This window comes from Pygocentrus nattereri, chromosome 17 (genome assembly GCF_015220715.1).
Source record: "Pygocentrus nattereri isolate fPygNat1 chromosome 17, fPygNat1.pri, whole genome shotgun sequence".
NCBI lineage: Eukaryota > Metazoa > Chordata > Actinopteri > Characiformes > Serrasalmidae > Pygocentrus > Pygocentrus nattereri.
In genome coordinates, this window is record NC_051227.1 from 39969822 (window position 1) to 39991734 (window position 21913).

Below are 21913 nucleotides of genomic sequence, written 5' to 3' on the forward strand. Positions count from 1 at the left end.
TCTCTGTCTGTCTGTTTCTCTGTCTCTCTCTGTCTGTGTTTCTCTCTCTCTCTCTCTCTCTCTCTGTCTGTCTGTTTCTCTCTCTCTCTCTCTCTCTGTCTGTCTGTTTCTCTCTCTCTCTCTGTCTCTCTCTCTCTGTCTGTCTCTCTGTCTGTCTGTCTCGTTTGTCCAGTAGGTTTAAAATCTCCAAGGTTATTGTGGTTGGGGACCTGGCAGTGGGAAAAACATGTCTGATTAATAGGTAAGCAGTTTGAAGGAATCAAGACCTCACTCATTAGATGTTTGAGACTCTGAGCGCTGAGCCAGGCTGATTTTCACCCGAGTGGTTTCGACCTGATTTGTTAGTGTTTGAACTGTTTTTTTGCTTTGTGCCAGGTTTTGTAAAGACGTGTTTGACAAAAATTACAAAGCAACCATCGGCGTGGACTTCGAGATGGAGAGGTTTGAAGTGCTTGGGGTTCCGTTCAGCCTGCAACTGTAAGTATTCACAAGTGTGTGGCACATAGATCTGGAGCAGTTGGTACTGGACCAAGACTGTCCATTCTTTCTGTAGGTGGGACACTGCGGGTCAAGAGCGGTTCAAGTGCATTGCTTCCACATACTACAGAGGAGCTCAAGGTTAGTATGCGTGTCGTAGAAAAGTGAAACGCTTGTAGAGAAATTGCTTTTCATGTTGCAAATACAGAAAAACCTGAATAATGTAAATCCCACCTCCCAGATTCAGTGGCAAACCATGGATTTGAGTTGGGCCTTCAATTCAGGCCATAAATGAATATGCAAACTCACCTTTACAGAAATGCTGACTTCTGCTTCTAAAGGACATTACATGTTTTGTTTGAAGCTTGTGACAGAGATATTAGCATATTTTACCTTGTAGAAGCTTCACACTGACCCTTACAGTAGAGAGGCTGGTACAGAGCTGCCGCTGCTGTTTAACTACCCACTGATTAGGCTGCCGCTTGTATTCACAGTCAGTCCTTGTGGGCCATCAACACTGCAGATTTGAGCACGCTGCCTCCTTAAACACACCTGATTCAGCTCATCAGCTAATTAGCAAACCCTTCATGAGCTGATTTCATTGATTTCATTCACTTTCAGTCTCTGTAGCACTTTGGCCTGGAAGGTCCCATGAAATTGGTCACCGTCCATTAGAAACCAAAACATAATTGGTTGAATTTTCTGTCACTTCATAATTATTCTCATTTTTAATTTAACATTATGGTAATTCAGTTTGGCTATTGAAGTCGAATGACCAGTAGCTCGCTCAGCTATATCTGCTTAGACTCCACAGAGAAAATAGTCCTGGGTTGCCCAGTTTTCCACTGTTCCACTGGGTTGCGCTGATATGTTTAAGTAGGTTTAGACTACATATGGAGGCTTAAAAGCCTTTACTGTGGGTGCAAAATATGAAAATGTTTTGTTTTGGTTTGTTTTGACCGTGCAAGGTCCCCAGTGAAGCTGTAGCCTGCATACTGAGGCCTTATTGCTGAAAGAAATGAAAGCAGTGATTTGTCCTTAACAGCTGTATATCACTAATATCTATGTGATCTCTCAGCGATCATGTTTTTGCTTATTCTTTTTCAGCTGTAGTAATTGTTTTTGATTTGAATGACGTGGCCTCATTGCAGCATACTAGGTAAATTCTATAAATTATGCTTGGAAACGAGTAAAGAAATTAACTTCAAAAAGTCTAACAGACTTTAAATTTATTACATGAATGCATTTCACACAACAGATTGTCCTCTCTTACAGGCAGTGGCTGGAGGACGCTATGAAAGAGAATGACCCCACCAGTGTTTTGCTCTTCTTAGTGGGCACAAAGAAAGACCTGAGTGTTAGTGCGGTAATTTTATTTTTTTTACTGTATTAAATTCGACAAAAGCTGTTTGTGTTTAACATGTCATGTTGCGCCGTTGTGCCTGGTCCACAGTCTCCTGCGCAGTATTCTCTCATTGAACAGGACGCTGTTAAACTGGCCTCAGAGATCAACGCAGAGTACTGGGCTGTATCCTCTTTGTCAGGTGAGTCTTTTTATATTTGCTAATAGAAATATTAGAAAATATAAACACTGTTGCGGACCAGGTACACCCCGTCATGGCAGTGGTGTTCTTAAATGGCAGTGGCCTCATTCAGCAAGATAATGCATCCTGCCACACTACACACACTGTTAGGGAATGGTTTGAGGAACATCATGAAACCTCCAAATTCCCCAGATCAGTCTGGTTAAGCATCTCTGGGAATTGCTGAAGCAAGTCCAATATGTGGTGGCTCCACATTACAACCTACAGCACTTAAAGGATTGATGCCAGATACCACAGGGCACTTTTCAGTGCCCTTGTCTTGTAGAGTTTGTGCCTCAGCAGGTTGGAGCTGTTTTGGTGAAAGGCTAGGAACCATCTGTGTATTGTCATGTCAATTCTGACTACTTGATTGTCACTTAAGAGAGTTTATTAAGTGCTTTTAAAAGCAGAAAGCACCTGCCCCTGACCTCGAATGTAGTCAACATGTGTGGTTCCCCCACGTTTGTTAGCTTATACCTCATTGATAAGCATTTATTATGGTTTATTATTCATAGTGGTTGGTTAGTGTAGTGGGTAACACCTCTGCCTTCTACGTTGTAGACTGGGGTTCAGTGCCCCGCCCGGGTAAACACCCTACACTATACCAATAAGAGTCCTTGGGCAAGACTCCTAACACCACCGTGGCCTCCCTGTGTAAAATGATCAAATTGTAAGTCACTCTGGATAAGAGCGTCAGCCAAATGCTGTAAATGTATTGATCTGGAATACAGTTGCTTATTGGGTTTGTATGTATGTATGTATGACATACTGTTGTCTATAAAAGTCCACCCTGAGTTTTGCCTGTATGCTTATTTCCTTTAATAGATTTTTTTTGTCAGTAATATGGCAAAAAAAAAGATTTATAGATGCTTCTATGTCATGTAGGTCTATTTGAGATTACCTAACAGTTGTTTGATGCGCAGTGGAGGATTAAAAGCTTCCATAACATGTTGGCTACTGTCTCTTAGGTCCAGCTCAATCATCTACCGTTCAGGATCCCAGGACATTTTGTATTGAAGAGGTTTTTTGTTGAACTGTTCCTGTAATATGTTGTTGGTTTAAAGAGACCCTGATTTCTTACAGGGGAAAACGTGAGAGAGTTTTTCTTCCGCGTGGCGTCACTGACGTTTGAAGCCAATGTGCTGGCAGAGCTGGAAAAAAGTGGCTCCAGGCGAATTGGGGAAGTTGTCAGTAAGTACTGGTAGATTAATGATTTACTAAAGAGATTTCTGAAGATCATTTCACTCCATACAGTGGTTATAAAGGCCTTTCTATATCACAAGGATAATGTAGGAAGTTTCACACATTGACCACATTGGAATTGATCCCTTTGCTGCTTTTCAAATTGCTGGCATATTGATTTTCATCCCACTCAGTAAATGTGATGATGGGCTTGAATTGAAGACCTTTGACATTTGATGATTGGGTCTGTACTGAGCAGAAAGCTTGGCTTTAAATAGTTACGATTAGGGATGCATAAATAAAGCTATTCTGGGAATATGCCAGTATCCAGTATTTTTCCATGTACAACACTGATGGTGATATAATTTTGCATTACAGGGAAATATAACATTTATTTCTATAAGATTACAATTAAAGTAAAATGAATAAAATGCAGACATTTAGCACAATAAATACAAAATCTAATATTAGTTTAAAACATTTAAACTTCAGTCGGATACTACAACGTTTTTTAAACAGTTATGTCAATCCTGATATGATATTGTACATCCATAATAAGCCTGTGCTTTCAGACTTTATTGCATATTGAGAACATATTAATGTGCAAATATCTAAATATTCCTGAAAAGCATTTTATTTGCTGAAAATAACACAATTAGAATAAATAACATTAGTACAGTAATAATGAATACAGTACTTGTTGATTGTATGCATGTCAGTGTTTAACCATTTCCAAACCTCTATATTTGTAGTCATCATCCAGTACCTCAAAGCTTCATTCAGGTAAAACAAGTGCGCTGCTGTTGGAATTGAACAAATCCATGTGATGGATGGCAGCATGCAGAGCTAAAACCAAAACTTTACAGTAACTCACAAGATATCAGCTACTGTTTTGAAAATAAATTCATTTTACAACATGAATGATTGCATTTAAACTTGCACGTAGAAATGGACGAGCAGAAATGCGCATATTGCCAGTACTATTGATCAAATCATTGACATGACTGTTCTTTTTTCAGCAAATGCAGTTATTGGTTTCTGTAAAAAGTCTGCAAAAGTTGCATAAAACAAGGTCTCCTAATTTCCCCTTTTTTCATCTTCTTGTTACAGAAATCAACAGCAACACAAGTAACTTGTACGCAACTTCTAAGAAGAAACAGCCAAACTGCTGCCAGTAAAAGGAGCGGCTCAAACTGGGAATTTTGCACTGAAAATTACGGTACCAAAGCAAAAAGTAAAGTATGTACAGGTTAACAGGGAGACTATAGAAATGGATTTTTAAAGACCACATCTACACATAAGGAATGCACAGTAAGCTTTGTGGTTAGCTCTCTGTGGAGAGGGTGGAACTGAAAACTGTTGGAATTGAGAGAACATTCCTTAGTAGGATATCATGAGGTTTTCATTTTTGTGGTGGAATTTTTTTCCCCTATGATGTCTATGCACAAAAATCTGTCTTCTCTTCTGTGTTTCACTTTTATGAATGATTATGGTACTATATTAAAGGTAACTAGGTCTCTTCTTTTTTTTTAGATACTTCATTTTAGTTCACGTGGATCAGTATATTAAGGTCGTGCGTGGCCAAGTATTAACTGCACAGTGAAAGTGGCATTGCATTTTAATGATTAATCAAAAATGCAGTTTCAATAATGTATTTAAAATAGTACTGAATGCTGTAGTGTACAAATTTCAAAACTAAGTTTTTTTTACTATTTTACACAATGCTGAACAATTTATAGATCTTTGTTAATGTGCATTTTGTTTGAATAAAACATTTTTATACTGTATGCAAATTAGCAGGCCTCATTAAAGTCTCCTAAATTCCTATGTTACCTGTCAGATTTGCTGCATTCATTAAAAATGACTGATTAGTTAATAGAATTGACACATTTAGCATTTATCTTTGTGTACTTAAATATTTTTCTTTAAAACAGATTGAATAGTGGCTGTTAGTGGCAAATAATACTAGACTTAATTTTCTTCTTAATAATTAATAAAGGCAGTGACTTTTTGATAAAGAACTGCTAACAGATCGTACTTTAGCTCTGATGTAGCTGTCAGTAAAAATGATAAATGATTATCACATCTTCAGACATACCAGAAGCATCACAAACAGTCAGGGCTCAAATTGCAGATCTTGTTTTCTTCTCTCCCAGTCACTGTCTTGAATGGATGCCTGGTTCAACGACTGAATGTCTTGAAAGATTCCAGGTATTTGCTGTCTATCTGAGACCGGAGCTCCTTAGGAATGCAGTGGGAGTACTTGTAGTTTTCCTTTATCCATTTTCCACCTTCAGTGTTCTCAATGGCCACAGCTGCAACACCTACAGAGCAGTGTTCATCAGAGAGAGCTACCTTGACTAAATCCTACCAACCTACCTTGGTTTGCTTCATGCTCACCTACAACAGCTGCTCCCTGTTTTTCTACCAGTTTGATGGCAGCTATCATTGTTCCTCCAGTCTCAATCCACTGGTCGACCAGTAGAACACGCAGACCTGAAACACAGCATCGTTACACACACTAGATAGTAAAGCAAACTAGCACTCGGTCCAGGAGGCCCACTAGTCTGCACCTAGTAGTGCAGGGGTCACCAATCTTATCCAGGAGAGCTGGAATGGCTGCCAGCATTCATTCTAGCCAAGAAGAAGCTCACTTCACATAACATCTGAACTGTCTGAAGGCTGAGACAAACTGAATAATCGAGCAGAATCAGGTCTGTTTCCGCTGGACTCGACTGAAAACCTGTAGCCGCACTAACCCTTTGTGGACACGACTGGGGTAGTTGTGGTGCTTTCCCTTTTAAAGTACCCCTAAAGTCATGAATTAAAATACAACACCCATTGCACCTGCTATCATCCCAGCTATCACACACACCATCAATGCCTCCATAACTACTGGTGTGTTTCCAACTGTCTTTAAACAAGCCCAAGTCACACCATTGCTTAAAAAGCCCAGGTTGATAACTACAGGCCAGTCTCACTACTACCCTTTCTTTCCAAAACTATAGAAAGAGCAGTCTACAGTCAGGTCTCTGGTTTCCTCTCCCAGAATGACCTCCTGGACCCAAATCAATCAGGTTTTAAAAAAGGGCACTCCACTGAAACGGCTCTTTTATCTGTGATTGAGGCACTAAAAACAGCCAGAGCTGCAGGACAGTCCTCAGTACTCATTCTGCTGGACCTCTCAGCCGCTTTTGACACAATCACTCATGAACTTCTCCTATCTACTCTATCAAACATGGGTATCTCAGTCAGTGCGCTACTATGGTTCAGATCGTACCTCACTGGGCACTCATTCAAGGTATCGTGGCATGGAGAGCTCTCCTCAGCCCACTCGCTATCCACTGGGGTTCCCCAGGGATCGGTACTGGGACCCCTTCTCTTTTCTATTTACACCACCTCTCTAGGCCGGGTTATCCGCTCACATGGCTTCTCGAACCATTGCTATGCTGACGACACCCAGCTCTATCTGTCATTCCCGTCTGATGTCCCGTCGATCTCTGTGCGGATATCGCAGTGCCTCTCGGACATATCCGCATGGATGAAGGAACACCACCTTCAACTAAACCTGTCCAAGTCTGAACTTCTGGTTATACCAGCTAAACAATCCATTCAACACAACTTCACCATAACCATCGACTCACTCTCACTCTCCCCGACAAAGGTTGCTAGGAACCTGGGGGTTATGGTAGATGACCAACTCTCCTTTACGCACCATGTTGGCTCGGTGACTCGGTCCTGCCGCTTTGCGCTGTACAACAGATACGGCCGTTTCTAACACAACAAGCCACCCAACTCTTGGTACAAGCAGTGGTCATCTCACGCCTCGACTACTGCAATGCCATACTGACGGGCCTCCCGGCCTGTGTTGTAAAACCACTGAAGATGGTTCAGAAGCTGCAGCGCGTCTGGTCTTTAACCAACCAAAACGGGCGCATGTCACCCCACTGCTCAGTGAGCTCCACTGGTTACCGGTTGCTGCTCGTATCAAATTTAAAACTCTTATGATTGCCTACAAGGTGTTAACAGAGCAGGCTCCTTCCTACCTGCACTCGCTCCTAAAGGCTTACAGCACCGCCCGGCCGCTGCGATGAACGTCGCTTAGCTTTGCCAAACATTCACACAAAGCAATCGAGACTGTTCTCATACTTGCTTCCCCAATGGTGGAACAAGCTACCTTCCGCTGTCAGAGCAGCGGCGTCCCTCGCTATGTTTAAGAAACTCCTGAAGACGGAACTCTTCAGGGAGCACTTGCTCTGATCGCCTCTTGCAATCTAACCACTACCAACCTCATCTCCTTCCTGCCCTCCTTCCCTTCTCTACCCCGCTATTACCCTTTGGCCTCCTTTAAGGCCTGACTATGTTTGTTCTTTGTACCTCATTATTTGTAAGTCGCTTTGGATAAAAGCGTCTGCTAAATGTAATGTAATGTAACAACAAATCATCTGTATAGAATAATAAACTGTTAAAAATGTGTATGTATTGTTGTTATGCCCATAAAAAACTATGAGAATCCCTAAACCTCAACACTCTTTAAGAATGTACAGATACACTATATTGCCAAGTATTCGCTTGTCTGCCTTCACACGCATATGAAATTGAGTGACATCCCATTCTTAATCCATAGGGCTTTCCACAAGGGTTAGGAGTGTTTATGGGAATTTTTGACCGTTCTTCCAGAAGCGCATTTGTGAGGTCAGACACTGATGTTGGACGAGAAGGCCTGGCTCACAGTCTCCACTCTAATTCATCCCAAAGGGGTTCTATGGGGTTGAGGTCAAGACTCTGTGCAGGCCAGTCAAGTTCTTCCACACCAAACTGGCTCATCCACGTCTTTATGGACCTGCTTTGTGCACTGGTGTGCAGTCATGTTGGAACAGGAAGGGGCCGTCCCCAAACTGTTCCCACAAAGTTGGGAGCGTGAAATTGTCCAGAATCTCTTGATGCTGAAGCTTTAAGAGTTCCTTTCACTGGAACTAAGGGGCCGAGCCCAACTCCTGAAAAACACCCCCACACCATGATCCCCCCTCCACCAAACTTTACACTCAGCACAATGCAGTCAGACAAGTACCGTCTCCTGGCAACCGCCAAACCCAGACTCGTCCATCGGATTTCCAGACGGCCACTGAAGTTTGGAGGTCTGTAGTGATGGACTCTGCAGAAAGTCGGTGACCTCTGCGCACTATGCCCCTCAGCATCCGCTGACCGCTCTGTCATTTTACGTGGCCGACCACTTCGTGGCTGAGTTGCTGTCGTTCCCAATCGCTTCCACTTTGTTATAATCCCACTGACAGTGGACTGTGGAATATTTAGTAGTGAGGAAATTTCACGACTGGACTTGCTGCACAGGTGGCGTCCGATCACGGCACCACGCTGGAATTCACTGAGATCCTGAGAGCGACCCATTCTTTCACTAATGTCTGTAGAAGCAGTCTGCAGGCCGAGGGGCTCGGCTTTATACACCTGTGGCCATGGAAGTGACTGGAACACCTGAACTCAAAGATTTGAATACTTTTGGAAATATAGTGTATATGAATATGCACAATTATGTACATTGTAAACAACCCCTTGCTGCCCTGTTTCTAAAGCCCGCTCCTTCCTGCCATCTCCAAGCAGAAACGACTAATATTCAGAACAATTCTGTCCTGATGACCCTACAACATCAGTGACTTGATTTTATTTGCTCAGTTGTGAATCTTTATCCTCTAAACTTGCCTGTTGCAGCATCAGTGAGGGTTTAGCCTTCTAAGCTAAGGTTGGCTAAGCTAACCTAGCCTCTGGTGCTACAAGGATATCAGTTCAAAGTAGCTTAAGCTAACCGCTTCACACACAACACAGCTTTGCCTGCTCAGATTTGAGCCTTATGTCTACTGAGTCTTATATATAGTATATATTATATCTACTGGCATTGATGAGGCTTCACTGAGCCAAAATGAACCTGCGTGTTTGTGTATAAAGCTTAGGCCTTCCTGCTAAGCTAACGCTGGCTTCTAGTGTTCAGCCCTGGAGGTGCTGGCGTGGAGCGTGAGGCAGTGGCAACAGGAGGGTCTCGCCAGCTCTTGGGCTTCACCCACTGGCCTCCTGCCACCTGGCATGTCCTCTCATTAGCATGTTTTTGTAGAACGTAGTGATGGATTCAAGTTTATTCGTGACTTAGAAAACGAAGCCACTGCATTTTGCCCCATGAAACACTTCTTTGGATGCACTGAGAAAGTGAAAAATGTTAACTCTGCACTGTGGTTACACATTTGATGCAAATCTGTCCACCCAAATGAGTTGGATCAGGTGTGTTGGGAGCAGGGCAAGCACTAAAATGTGATGGACAGTGAATCTCCATGGTTAGGAAACACTATTGTGAAAAGCCACCCAAAAAACAGGTGTTGCAAGTCAAGGGTATCAACTCCAGACCTTGAGGGCCAGCGTCCAGCACAACTGCATGACTTCCCTGCTCAAAGAGGAGCCAAACTCTGCTCATGACTGTTCTTGAGTGGCCCTGGCAAATGAATGCAATGTGGGCATCATGACATCCTCTCCCAATATAAATAAAAGAACCGTGTCAGACGCTCCCTCCTGTGGACGAAGTTTGACTCTGCAGCAGAATGATGACCGAGGCTTAAAACAGAGGAAACATTAATGACTTAAGTGCTGGCCTGGAATATTAAAATTAAATAACAATTGTAGACTAAAGCAACTGTTCTTATGGGCAAAAAAGAGCAAGTACACATTTTAGTTAACACCAGCTATAACGTATTTAACTCTCAGCAAAAAGGCTTCTATAAGAAAGGTTCTATGACTTGCAACAATTATTTTAAGGGTGCAGTGTCTCCCAATCATGGTCCTCTAGTGCTTCAGCATGGCACATCACCTGCCCCATCAACTCAGCACATTAATGAGCGACTCAAAGGTTAAAAATGGGAGTGTTAAAGCGATAGTGGACGAAAAATATTAGAATTTAAATAATTCTGTACACTCAAACATGAGCCAAGGCATATTTTGTGTCTGAATTTTGTCTCTTCATTTTTGTGCTGGAGCAACAAGGACACTAAAGCTAGTAAATAATGGAAGCTTATACTGCAGCAGTTCATCATGCATGTCTGTATCTTCACACATTTGTCTTAAACCAGTGTTTCTCAGTTCTGGCCCTGGAGGCCCACTGCCCTGCACTTTGTAGTGTTTTCCCTGTTACCAACACACCTGATTCAACTAAATCAGCCCATTAGCAGCTCATTATTGGTTTAAAGGAGTGTCTTAAAAGCACATTTTCAGGTAAAGTGGCACGATGCTTAAATAAAATGCAGCATGTTTTACATCTCGTTTATTGTTTATTGGCTGGTTGCAAAGTGCAAGTCTGATTACTTGTACTTGGACTGATTTCCCCATTATGTGATTACTCAAGAGCATGTAAACGTGTTGATCTGATTACTGACAAAATCTGATTTTCTGTAGTTAGTGTTGAATTGTTAAACACACTCACTATCCTAAATGATGCCTTAGTGCTGTTGCTCTAGTGCAAAGCTCATGACACAAACCAGACACCCAGCACTGGCTGAGCCACTACATTTGTGGACTTGTCACTGTGGCTTTAATGCAAAAAGTTGACGTGTGTAGTACAGAGATACTCCAGAGCCAGAACTGCGGATAGCTCTACAGAACTGATCCACAGCAGATCACTTTTGTGACAAATTTGGCAAATAAGCCAGCGAAAGTCTGGTTAGCAAATAAGACAATAAACCAAGCAAAGTGTAGTTGGAAAATATGAGCCCAGCTAAACTTTAGCCTCGAAACACCAAGTCTCATTTCTAACATGGATGAAAAAAACTGATTGATTGTTTAGGTTTAGTGAGTGGCCTGTGGAACATCAGAAATGGCCTGTGGAACATCTGAAATGGCCTGTGGAACATCAGAAATGGCCTGTGGAACATCTGCCTCCTGCTAGGCTTCACTGTACAGGTTAACACGACGAGCTCATTCATGGGCGCGGTACAGTGTGCCATTTAGGGAGAGCTGGTTCGACACTGCGGGAGGGTATGAGGTCTAGCAATGCTTTTCTACAGAAACCTGAACAAAGCAGTCAGAGAACATAGTGCTGAGGACATTTTGTGATGTTTGCATTAGTGCTGCGAACTCCTGCAAACTGAAATATTAGTACCTGGTCTGAGAACATCTACTCGCACTTCGATTAGCTTCTCTTCGCCACTGTAGTCGCTGTAATTCTGTGTTTGGGTTTCCACACAAAGCCGTCCTGCTTTTCGGATGGCTAAAAAGCCTTTTCCCAGAGTGATGGCCACAGCTGAACCTGAAAACACAAGGCAAACCAACTTCTATTACAGGTATTTTGGAATTCATTGACAGAGGTTTTCCAAGAATTCCCTCTGGGATTAATAAAGTGATTTATCTGTCTATCAGTTCCTACCTTGGGGACCCCTTGCCCTTTCCCTAGGACACCTTATTCAACTTATTAGATAAATAACCAGCTCCACATGTGCTGCATCAGATATGTAGAGCAGTAGATATGTAGAGCAGTAGATATGTAGAGCAGTAGATATGTAGAGCACGGAGGCGGCCCCAGAACTGACTTGGGGAAAGTGGCCTTGTCGTCCACCTGAACTGTGCAGTTTGGGTGTTTTATCCTGCTGTAAACCACATTTTAGCGTTAAAGGACATTCTGGCCTAAAACATATTTGACATTATTTGTGATGTTATGCAGCAGAGCACTGCGTCCCTCATCGCTTTGACAGATTATAATTTTTGTGTTTTTGTCCATGAGTGTTTTCTCACTACAATACCCAGCCTGCACTGCCCTGCACGGCTGATAATTACAGGTATGATAATTAGCCACCTTGCAGTGACTTCCATCTGCTTATAGCTAGAAAAGGGTAAAAAATATTACAGTTGTATCCAAACTTAAAATGTTTGGAATTTTTTAAAGGCTTCTCCCACCTTCGAAATACATCATCGGAAGGGTTTTCCGTAGTTTGTAAACCAGTAAATATCACTCTCTGAACTATTGTGGCACCATATTTTTCATTTTGGCCAGAGTGTCTTTTAAAAGGTCTTGATAATCAGCAAATGATCAGACTTGCATGGAAAACAAAACTGCAGTGCAGGCGGCCTGCAGAACGATGCAATATGTAATCGATATATTCCATTATCTAAACTGAATGCAGCAATGTACAACCCCAATTCCAGTGAAGTTGGGACGTTGTGTAAAACATAAATAAAAACAGAAAACGATGATTTGCAAATCCTTTTCAACCTACATTCATTTGAATACACTACAAAGACACTTCATTGTTTTTTGCAAATATTCACTCATTTTCAATTTGATGCCTGCAACACGTTCCAAAGAAGTTGGGACAGGGGCAACAAAAGACTAGGAAAGTTGAGGAATGCTCAAAAAACACCTGTTTGGAACGTTCCACAGGTGAAGAGGTTAATTGGAAACAGGTGAGTGTCATGATTGGGTATAAAGGGAGCGTCCCTGAAAGGCTCAGTCGTTCACAAGCAAGGACGGGCGAGGTTCACCACTTAGTGAACAACTGCGTGAGCAAATAGTCCAACAGTTTAAGATCAACGTTTCTCAACGTGCAACTGCAGGAATTTAGGGATTTCATCATCTACAGTCCATAATATCATCAGAAGATTCAGAGGATCTGGAGAAATCTCTGCAGGTAAGCAGCAAGGCAGAAAACCAACACTGAACGCCCGTGACCTTCGACCCCTCAGGCGGCACTGCATTAAAAACCCACATCATTCTGTAACGGATATTCCCACATGGGCTCAGGAACACTTCGGAAAACCACTGTCAGTGAACTCAGTTCGTCGCTCCATCTACAAGTGCAGGTTAAAACTCTGCCATGCAAAGCGAAGCCACATATCAACACCACCCAGAAACGCCGCCGGCTTCTCTGGGCCGAGCTCATCTGAGATGGACTGACGCAGAGTGGAAAAGTGTCCTGAGGTCTGACGCGTCCACACTTCACACTGTTTCTGGAAATCATGGACGTCGTGTCCTCCGGGCCAAAGAGGAAAAGGACTGTCCAGATTGTTTTCAGCTCAAAGTTCAAAAGCCAGCATCTCTGATGGTGTGGGGGGGGGGGGGGGGGGGGGGGGTGTTAGTGCCCATGGCAGGGGTAACCTGCACATCTGTGAAGGCCCCATTAATGCTGAAAGGTCCATACAGGTTTTGGAGCAACATCTGCTGCCATCCAAGCAGCGTCTTTTTCAGGGACGTCCTGCTTATTTCAGCAAGACGATGCTGAGCCACATTCTGCACGTGTTCCAACAGCTTGGCTTCGTAGTGAAAGAGTGCGGGTACTAGACTGACCTGCCTGCAGTCCAGACCGTCTCCCATTGAAAATGTGTGGCGCATTATGAAGCTCAAAATACTCCAGCGGAGACCCCCGGACTGCTGAGCAGCTGAAGCTGGACATCAAGCAGGAATGGGAAAGAATTCCACCTACAAAGCTCCAACAATCAGTGTCCTCAGTTCCCAAACGCTTATTGAGTGTTAAAGGAAAGGTGATGTAACTCAGTGGGAAACACGCCCCTGTCCCAACTTCTCTGGAACGTGTTGCAGGCATCAAATTCAAAATGAGTGAATATTTACAAAAAACAATAAAGTTTATCCGTTTGAACATTAAACATCTCGTCTTTGTAGTGTATTCAGTTGAATATCGGTTGAAAAGGATTTGCAGATCATCGTATTCTGTTTTTATTTCTGTTTTACACAACGTCCCAACTTCACTGGAATTGGGGTTGTATATCTTACCTTTTGCATTGATATGTTTGTAAATAGGCAGAAGATTTTACAAGAGAAACATAACTTGATCTTACAGATACACACAAGTAGCTCCACTATCTTATATCAGGTTCTCTTAACACTGTAACAAGTATATTCTGCTCTAGCCTATATTTAGTGCCTTGCCTCAAGGTTTACATTTACTCCTCTAACAACATGTGGACTGACTTAAAAATAAAAATGGTCTCTCCAGCCAGGAGGCATGTGGTCCCCACTCTGCCAGATCAAAATGAAGAAACGTACCCAGAATGAAGCCCATTGCATCTATTCCAACCACCAGGTCGATGGAGTCATTCTGGAATGGTTTGAGAAGGTCCTTCACACAGTCTGACAGGGCCTGGGGGGTCGAGAGGTGACGAGAGCGCAAGAACTGTTTATTGAGTACAGGACTGAAAAATTCCCACGCCTAACTATATCGTGGCCACACATTAGGATGTCTTTCCCACGCCTTACTAAGTCGTGGCCATGCATTACTTTGATTTATACAGTGTGTCACTGGCAGGGCTCCGTAAAATTACAATTAAATAATGTTTTAATGTTTTAATGTTTTTAATCATAGTCTCCACTGTCAAAGCGTTTTTTGACAGAATTTGACCTAATAACTATGAGCTGCTTGCGAGTTAGACCAATCAGAGGCGACCAAACCTCTGTGTGCTGTGACGTCACAACCACAACCAACCACAGCTTATTGTGATTGCGCTGCATGCAGCACTACATTCAGGGTTCAAGCTAAGGGCAGAGAAAGTGAATGCCTTCTTGATAAAAACAAGACAGAAACTTGTATTAGTATATAATTAATAACGGTATTATTAATATGTACGTTATATTAGTAAATATAATAGAGTAGAAAATATTCCCCCATATAGGTCAGCCCCAATTGAGAATGGTACTTTGAACACAGGGCCAGCAGTGAATGGCCAGTGTCAGCACAGAGCATATTCCATACCTGGGAGTTGCAGTACAGTCTGGACGGGTCAACCCACGCGAAACTTGGCCCCTTTGTGTTTGGAGCCATGAGTGACAAATACCAGCCCTCTCCTCCGCTCTCGGGGACGGCCAGGGCGTCCATTCCGAACCGATCAGCCTTTCTTCGGTTCCTCTCCGCCACAGAAACTTCGTCGGTGGAAAAGAGTCTGCAGGAATGCCCAGTCAGCGAGGGGGCGTGGCCTGAGACAGGGCAAGTTAATGAGTGTCACTGCAGGGAGAATTAAGCGCGTTTTCTGCGGATAATATTAAGCAGCGTGGAATTAATACAGTTAGAACAGTTCTGATCGGACAAAGAACAAACCAAATCAGACGCGAGCTCAGCCAGAGGTTATGCCCTGTTTGGGCCGATAGGTGGCGCCTCAGTGACGCGCTGCGAGCGGAGGTTCAGCAAACAGGTCGCTGGTTCTTCTCAAGAACTTGCATCGCCAGCAGGCCATACACACACTTATCCTGACCGATCGGACCTTACAGCCTCACCTGTGCAGACGGAGATTCAGACAAGCCCAGACTGGGGTCTGTTTCTGTAGGACAGGTGAAAGCCGTGCTCACTCAGCAGCACCTGTGGAGAAAAACATTCCAGCTTGGGAAAAGAAGGAAAGCAGACCTGAGGACGTGTTTGAGGTGTTCTAGTGGAGGACAGAACAGCTCATAATGTGCTGGAACGTCAGGATTATTGAAGAGCAGTTACTGATGTTATTCATTAGGAGCTTTTCCTCCAGAATTCCCCCAAACGGAACCTCCTCAGAAACTGAGCTCCTGGATCGACCTGGGCTTCTGCATGAATGGCATATGGATATATATATATATATACACATACAGAGAGAGAGAGAGAGAGAGAGAGAGAGAGAACGGGAGACATATAGATATAGATAGCCATATGCCATTCATGGGAGTGGTGGGGGGTCACGGGGGCGTTGCTGAAGCCTATCCCAGCTGTCATCGGGCGGAAGGCAGGATACACCCTGGACAGGTCGCCAGTCCATCACAGGGCAGTATATATATATATATATATATATATATATATATATATATATATATATATATATATATATATATACACACACACACACACACACACACACACACACACTGCATTTCCAAAAGTATTCGCTCGTCTGGCTTCACACGCATATGAACTTGAGTGACGTCCCATTCTTAATCCATAGGGTTTAATATGATGTCGGCCCACTCTTTGCAGCTACAACAGCTTCAGCTCTTCTGGGAAGGCTTTCCGCAAGGGTTAGGAGAGGCACTACACCCCTGCATTGGACGCTTTGCATTGCACTTGGTGATGTAAGGCTTGGATGCAGCTGCTGATGCTAGGTGCTTGGTTTTATACACCTGTGGCCATGGAAGTGATTGGAACACCTGAATTCAATGATTTGGATGGGTGAGAATATTCTTGGCAATATACTATAATATATTACTCTGGAACTTTGTTGATTTGAAGATGAATTCAAAATAAATCAACTTATGAAGCACTGAATGACTATAATGAATTAACGAGCTTTTAAATACCATTTATACATCTGCCTGAAACATGGTAACTTTCCCAAAAAATTCATTTTTAAAGCGTTTCGAGGTATAAAATTAACTTTATTAACAAAAGTGCCAAAGGTTTTAATGAACCTCTAAGATAATGTCAGATGGAAAAGAGGGCAATAAGACTTGAGGGGTCTCATCAGTCCAGACAGCTCTGATCTGCTCTCCAAATAAAAGAAGTTTTTTTTTTTTTTTTAGGGAAAAAGTACAAAATCTGGTGACCTTTTCCTCAAAGCAGTTACCGGGATCCCAGCTGAGGAGGCAGAAACATCACATGATCATGAATCTCCATGAGAGATGTTCAAGTGTGGGTACCACAGGCAAACGTCTGCTGTCCAAATGAAACACTGTTGTAGGTCATTCCACAGTAACGTGACAGAACCACTCTCACAGATAACAAAGGCAAAAAAGGCTTTAGTGTTGGAATCGTCAGCCTAATCCGTTGTCAGGAAACTTACTGGGCGGCAAGTGAAGACAGACGAACATAGAACAGGCAAAATAAACCAAAAGGAATCAGACAAAAGCAGAAAAGTCAAAATACAGAAGATCAGTCAAAACCAGAACCCACAACACAGGAAACAACACATAAGCAACACCTTGCACTGAACAGCTCTAAAAGCCTGGGCTTTATACTAAAGTTAATGAGAGGTCAACAGGTGTTACAGATTAGTATTCAGGAGAGAGAGATCTGTGTTTGGAGGGTCAGGAGTCATGTGATCTAGAGAATTCTGGAGTTGGAGTCAATGGAAACCTCTAGACCAGAGGGAGGCGTGAAATTCCCTGATCATTGTTTACAGTAAAGTTAATTGATACTTTTTTAATCCCACAAACGAGGAAATTCCACCTCCGCATTTAACCCATTCGTGCAGTGAAACACCACATACACACTAGTGAACACACACACACTAGGGGGCAGTGAGCACACTTACCCAGAGTGGTGGGCAGCCCAACCCATAGCGTAGTTGGGGGTTAGGGTTTGCTCAAGGACACCTCAGTCATGGACTGTCAGCTCTGGAGATCGAACCAGCAACCTTCCGGTCACAGGGCCAGATCCCTAACCTCCAGCCCACGACTGCCCCCACAAATTGTTGATGATCATATGTACAGAATGTTCATTTTTCATGCAGATTTCTTCTGCCTAATTCCAAATGGTCAGATTACAGGACAGTGATATCCATACTAAAAAACAATATTATTGCTACATTTAAGATCATTTGCCACTTAAATATACATAAGATTCTACCTTTAATAAAATATATAAGACTCTAGAATGACTGCGTTATGCAATGCAGTCTATTATACTAATCAAAACATAGTTAACTACACTGGACTGGATTACTGGACATGGAACTTTTTCTCAAATTGTGCCAATAAATACTACTACAGTGTTTACCATTCATAAGAGCAAACGAGCTCCAACAGCCAAATCTCAAAAACCTTCAAATCATCTTCTGCACTGTCCCTTTACAGTGTGGCCCCTTTAATTTCCTCTGGCATTACCCACTGCTTCACATAACCTGGGGAAATTTAAGCAAACTCCACCACGTTTCAGATTCTGGCCCATAGCGTCCCCCTCCCTGCCTCTGGCTCCTCGGTAACTTGGACAACCTTTATCTACCACCCTGTTAAAAGAAACTATTCTCATCTCTCTTGTTTTCGCTAAGAAATGCAGAACTGGAATGAGAGACGGAATGTCACTCCAACCAGGGCCGTCGCGATAACGGCAGGGGATGGCAAGCGACCGCCACAACCGCAATGTTCTCGTTGTTCTGTTTTCATGATGCGAGGCCCTTCTTGTTTTACACTGCAGTGCTGGGTAACGAATGTTTAATAAATCTATAACGCAAACCAGAGTCGTGCGTTTTCCCCGCCAACTGTCTGTTCGCATCTGCTGCTGCTTCAGTCTTCGTGTTTTATTTTATTTAAGATGGAAACAATGGACCCTGACGGAGAAGCGGCTTGGAAAATGGATGGATGGATGGATGGATGGATGGATGGATGGAAACAATGGCAGCTGCTCTGGTCGCCAAACAATATGCAACCTCGCCAGTTTGGGAGCATGAAAAGGGAGAGCAATATGCAAAGTTTGTGCTAGAAAGGTCATAAGACCAACTATAGTGAATGTCAGGCTTGACTATGAATAAACGTGGTTTGTGGTCACCTTTTGAAGTAATCCTAAAACAGCTATTATAACAGCACCAGACTATTGCTTAAAAAAAACACTGACATGTAAACGAAATGATTGAAAGTGGTTTGATATATAATGTTTATAATAGTAAAATTGTGGTCAGAAAAAAAGTACGTTTTTTTGCACCTCCACCATAAATGGATTTAATAAAATACACTTTAGGCAGAAACAGAAAACAGAAAGCAAAACTCTCATAAAACAGTGTCTCAGGCATCAGCCAGTGAATTCATACCCTGTGTTGACCGCGAGGTTTCAGAGGTATTAAACTCTTCAGATGTCTGGTTCCTATCTCTACCACTGACTCAGTAACTTTCTCTAGAACAGAGCCTTTCACACCAAACCACACATCTTACTTACATAATTATGCAGAAAGTTTGAAAAAATTGGTGGTCATTTGTCCATGGAAAGCTGAGTCCAGTCTCCACTGACCATTGCTCTATATAATCTGAGAAGTGCAGGCTGGCTCTATCAATCCCACTTGCACTTGTATTGAGCTTCATAAAATGCATGACAAACTGATTCAGATGTACAGCTAAAGCTTCAGCTGGTTCACCGAGATATTTACACTGCACTGTTTGGAAAGGTTCCTCCAGAATGAGACCTGAAGTCAACCACACAGAGAAAAATCCACTTAGGCTGCTTGAATGAAGGCGCTGGAAGGTATTTGGGTTCTTATAAAGGTTTAAATGAGCATTAAATGACATTATAAATCAGGGGGCTTTTCCAACAGTGTGGCATGTTGCCTCTGGTGATTTTACATCATTTGTTTCCGCCTCCCACAAAATCCCACTATTCCCACAATACGCATTACAGCTCTTAGAAAACTGACCAAAACAGTCCAACAGGCCAGACTCTATATTTTCAAGTTTCTTCATGATATAATAACTCGACATGTTTCAGCTGGAGCTGCCTCAAAGACTGTAATGTCATTTTACAGCTAAATACCATCTTCAGTTTCATTTTAATCCATATTCCTTTTGTAGGTGCTGTTAGGTAACAAATCTTTAAATTATATATATATATATATATATATATATATATATATATATATATATATATATATATATATATATATATATATACATACATACATACACACACTGCTCAAAAAAATAAAGGGAACACAAACAACACAATATAACTCCAAGTAAATCAAACTTCTGTGAAATCAAACTGTCCACTTAGGAAGCAACACTGACCATCAGTTTCACAGCTGTTGTGTAAATCGAACAGACAACAGGTGGAAATTACTGGCAATTAGCAAGACACACTCAATAAAGGAGTGGTTCTGCAGGTGGGACCACAGACCACTTCTCAGTACCTTTCTGCTTTCTGGCTGATGTTTTGGTCACTTTTGAATGTTGGTGGTCTTTCACACTCGTGGTAGCAGGAGACGGACTCTACAACCCACACAAGTGGCTCAGGTAGTGCAGCTCATCCAGGACGGCACATCAACGCGAGCTGTGCCAAGAAGGTTTGCTGTGTCTGCCAGCGTAGTGTCCAGAGGCTGGAGGCGCTACCAGGAGACAGGCCAGTACACCAGGAGACGTGGAGGAGGCCGTAGGAGGGCAACAACCCAGCAGCAGGACCGCTACCTCTGCCTTTGTGCAAGGAGGAACAGGAGGAGCTGCCAGAGCCCTGCAGAATGACCTCCAGCAGGCCACAAATGTGCATGTGTCTGCACAAACGGTTAGAAACCAACTCCATGAGGATGGTCTGAGGGCCCAACGTCCACAGATGGGGGTTGTGCTCACAGCCCAACACCGTGCAGGACGCTTGGCATTTGCCAGAGAACACCAGGATTGGCAAATTCGCCACTGGCGCCCTGTGATCTTCACAGATGAAAGCAGGTTCACACTGAGCACATGTGACAGACGTGACAGAGTCTGGACACGCCATGGAGAGCAATCTGCTGCCTGAACATCCTTCAGCATGACCGGTTTGGCAGTGGGTCAGTAATGGTGTGGGGTGGCATTTCTTTGGAGGGCCGCACAGCCCTCCATGTGCTCGCCAGAGGTAGCCTGACTGCCATTAGGTACCAAGATGAGATCCTCAGACCCCTTGTGAGACCATATGCTGGTGCGGTTGGCCCCGGGTTCCTCCTAATGCAGGACGATGCTAGACCTCATGTGGCTGGAGTGTGTCGGCAGTTCCTGCAAGATGAAGGCATTGAAGCTCTGGACCGGCCCGCCCGTTCCCCAGACCTGAATCCGATTGAGCCCATCTGGGACATCATGTCTCGCTCCATCCACCAACGCCACGTTGCACCACAGACTGTCCAGGAGTTGGCAGATGCTTTAGTCCAGGTCTGGGAGGAGATCACATCAAAGTTGGATCAGCCCATCGTGTGTGTGACTCCAAATCCAGGCCTCCACTGGTTAATAAATTTGATTCCATTGATGATTTTTGTGAGATTTTGTCATCAGCACATTCAACTTTGTACAGAACAAAGTATTCAATGAGAATATTTCATTCATTCAGATCTAGGATGAGTTACTTGAGTATTCCCTTTACTTTTTTGAGCAGTGTACATATATATATATATATATGTATATTATTATCAGTATTTATAAACACAGTGGCCACATACACCTATAGACATAATGATCTAAAAGAACACTGTAAAACTGATTCACATGTTTTAAATTTTAAAAGTCTGCAATCTGGTTGCCTTAAAATGTTGAGTTCCTTGAACTTCTAATAGACTGTTTACAGAACAGTGATCTGTTTTAAACGGTTAACTTATTAGAAGGTCGGTCAACTCTAAATTTTAAGGCAGCCGTGCTGCAGACTTAAAGTTAAAGCATTGAATATTTTCATATAGTGTAGGCTCAAGCAGAAATATCCATATTTCGTTGATTTGATAGCAACCTTTCAAAAGCATCACTAACGGATGGTTTAGAAATCCATGAATTCTCAAGTCAGAATGGGCTTCACATCTCAATTCAGCCAAAAACACAGAAAACTGAGCTGTCTAAAGAGGAAGCTCATTTCGGCCGCTTGGATCCGCGATCTCATTCTTTCGGTCACTACCCAAAGCTCGTGACCGTAGGTGGAGTCGGAACATAGATTGATTGGTTATTTAGAACCATGAGTCCTATACAGAACCATTTAAATGGTTCTTTGCATGGTGAAATGGTTTCCAGACTGATG

The 21913-nt window shown here is 42.9% G+C and overlaps 2 protein-coding genes across 4 annotated transcripts in view; one reads left to right on the plus strand and one right to left on the minus strand.

Annotated features, from left to right (window-relative positions):
• The window catches only part of rab34a (RAB34, member RAS oncogene family a), a 9774-nt gene extending 4736 nt beyond the window's left edge, over positions 1–5038 (plus strand). Inside the window, exons 4-11 of one of the 2 annotated variants that reach the window (XM_017724234.2) lie at positions 173–241; positions 376–477; positions 554–618; positions 1585–1636; positions 1753–1834; positions 1931–2021; positions 3144–3251; positions 4353–5038. In XM_017724234.2, the coding sequence (XP_017579723.1) occupies positions 173–241; positions 376–477; positions 554–618; positions 1585–1636; positions 1753–1834; positions 1931–2021; positions 3144–3251; positions 4353–4420 (637 nt within the window). In that variant the 3' untranslated portion in view covers positions 4421–5038. The remainder of the gene's footprint in view (positions 1–172; positions 242–375; positions 478–553; positions 619–1584; positions 1637–1752; positions 1835–1930; positions 2022–3143; positions 3252–4352) is intronic. The other variant, XM_017724235.2, reaches the window with a different exon arrangement.
• On the minus strand, positions 3853–15396 carry zgc:174895 (uncharacterized protein LOC100126024 homolog). Of its 2 annotated transcripts, XM_017724238.2 has the most exons (6): positions 15332–15396; positions 14990–15210; positions 14287–14380; positions 11392–11538; positions 5643–5738; positions 3853–5566 (listed from the first exon to the last, which is right to left on the minus strand). In XM_017724238.2, exons 2-6 carry the CDS (start codon positions 15110–15112, stop codon positions 5424–5426), a joined length of 603 nt encoding a protein of 200 aa, XP_017579727.1. In that variant the 5' UTR covers positions 15113–15210; positions 15332–15396; the 3' UTR covers positions 3853–5423. The 2 variants fall into 2 exon arrangements, with proteins under 2 accessions (XP_017579727.1, XP_017579726.1); XM_017724237.2 differs by lacking the exon at positions 15332–15396 and having other exon boundaries at positions 14990–15325.
• Between the last annotated feature and the right edge of the window lie 6517 nt (positions 15397–21913).

Bases quoted from the DNA above. Each gene is read 5' to 3' on its own strand.
- zgc:174895 (XM_017724238.2), bottom strand. From the start codon at position 15,112: ATGGACGCCCTGGCCGTCCCCGAGAGCGGAGGAGAGGGCTGGTATTTG. The intron at 11,539-14,286 runs GTACGTTTCTTC...TTGTGTTTTCAG, and splicing joins TGCAATGGGCTTCATTCTGG to GTTCAGCTGTGGCCATCACT. The intron at 5,739-11,391 runs GTACTAATATTT...GCTGTGTTTCAG, and splicing joins AGTAGATGTTCTCAGACCAG to GTCTGCGTGTTCTACTGGTC.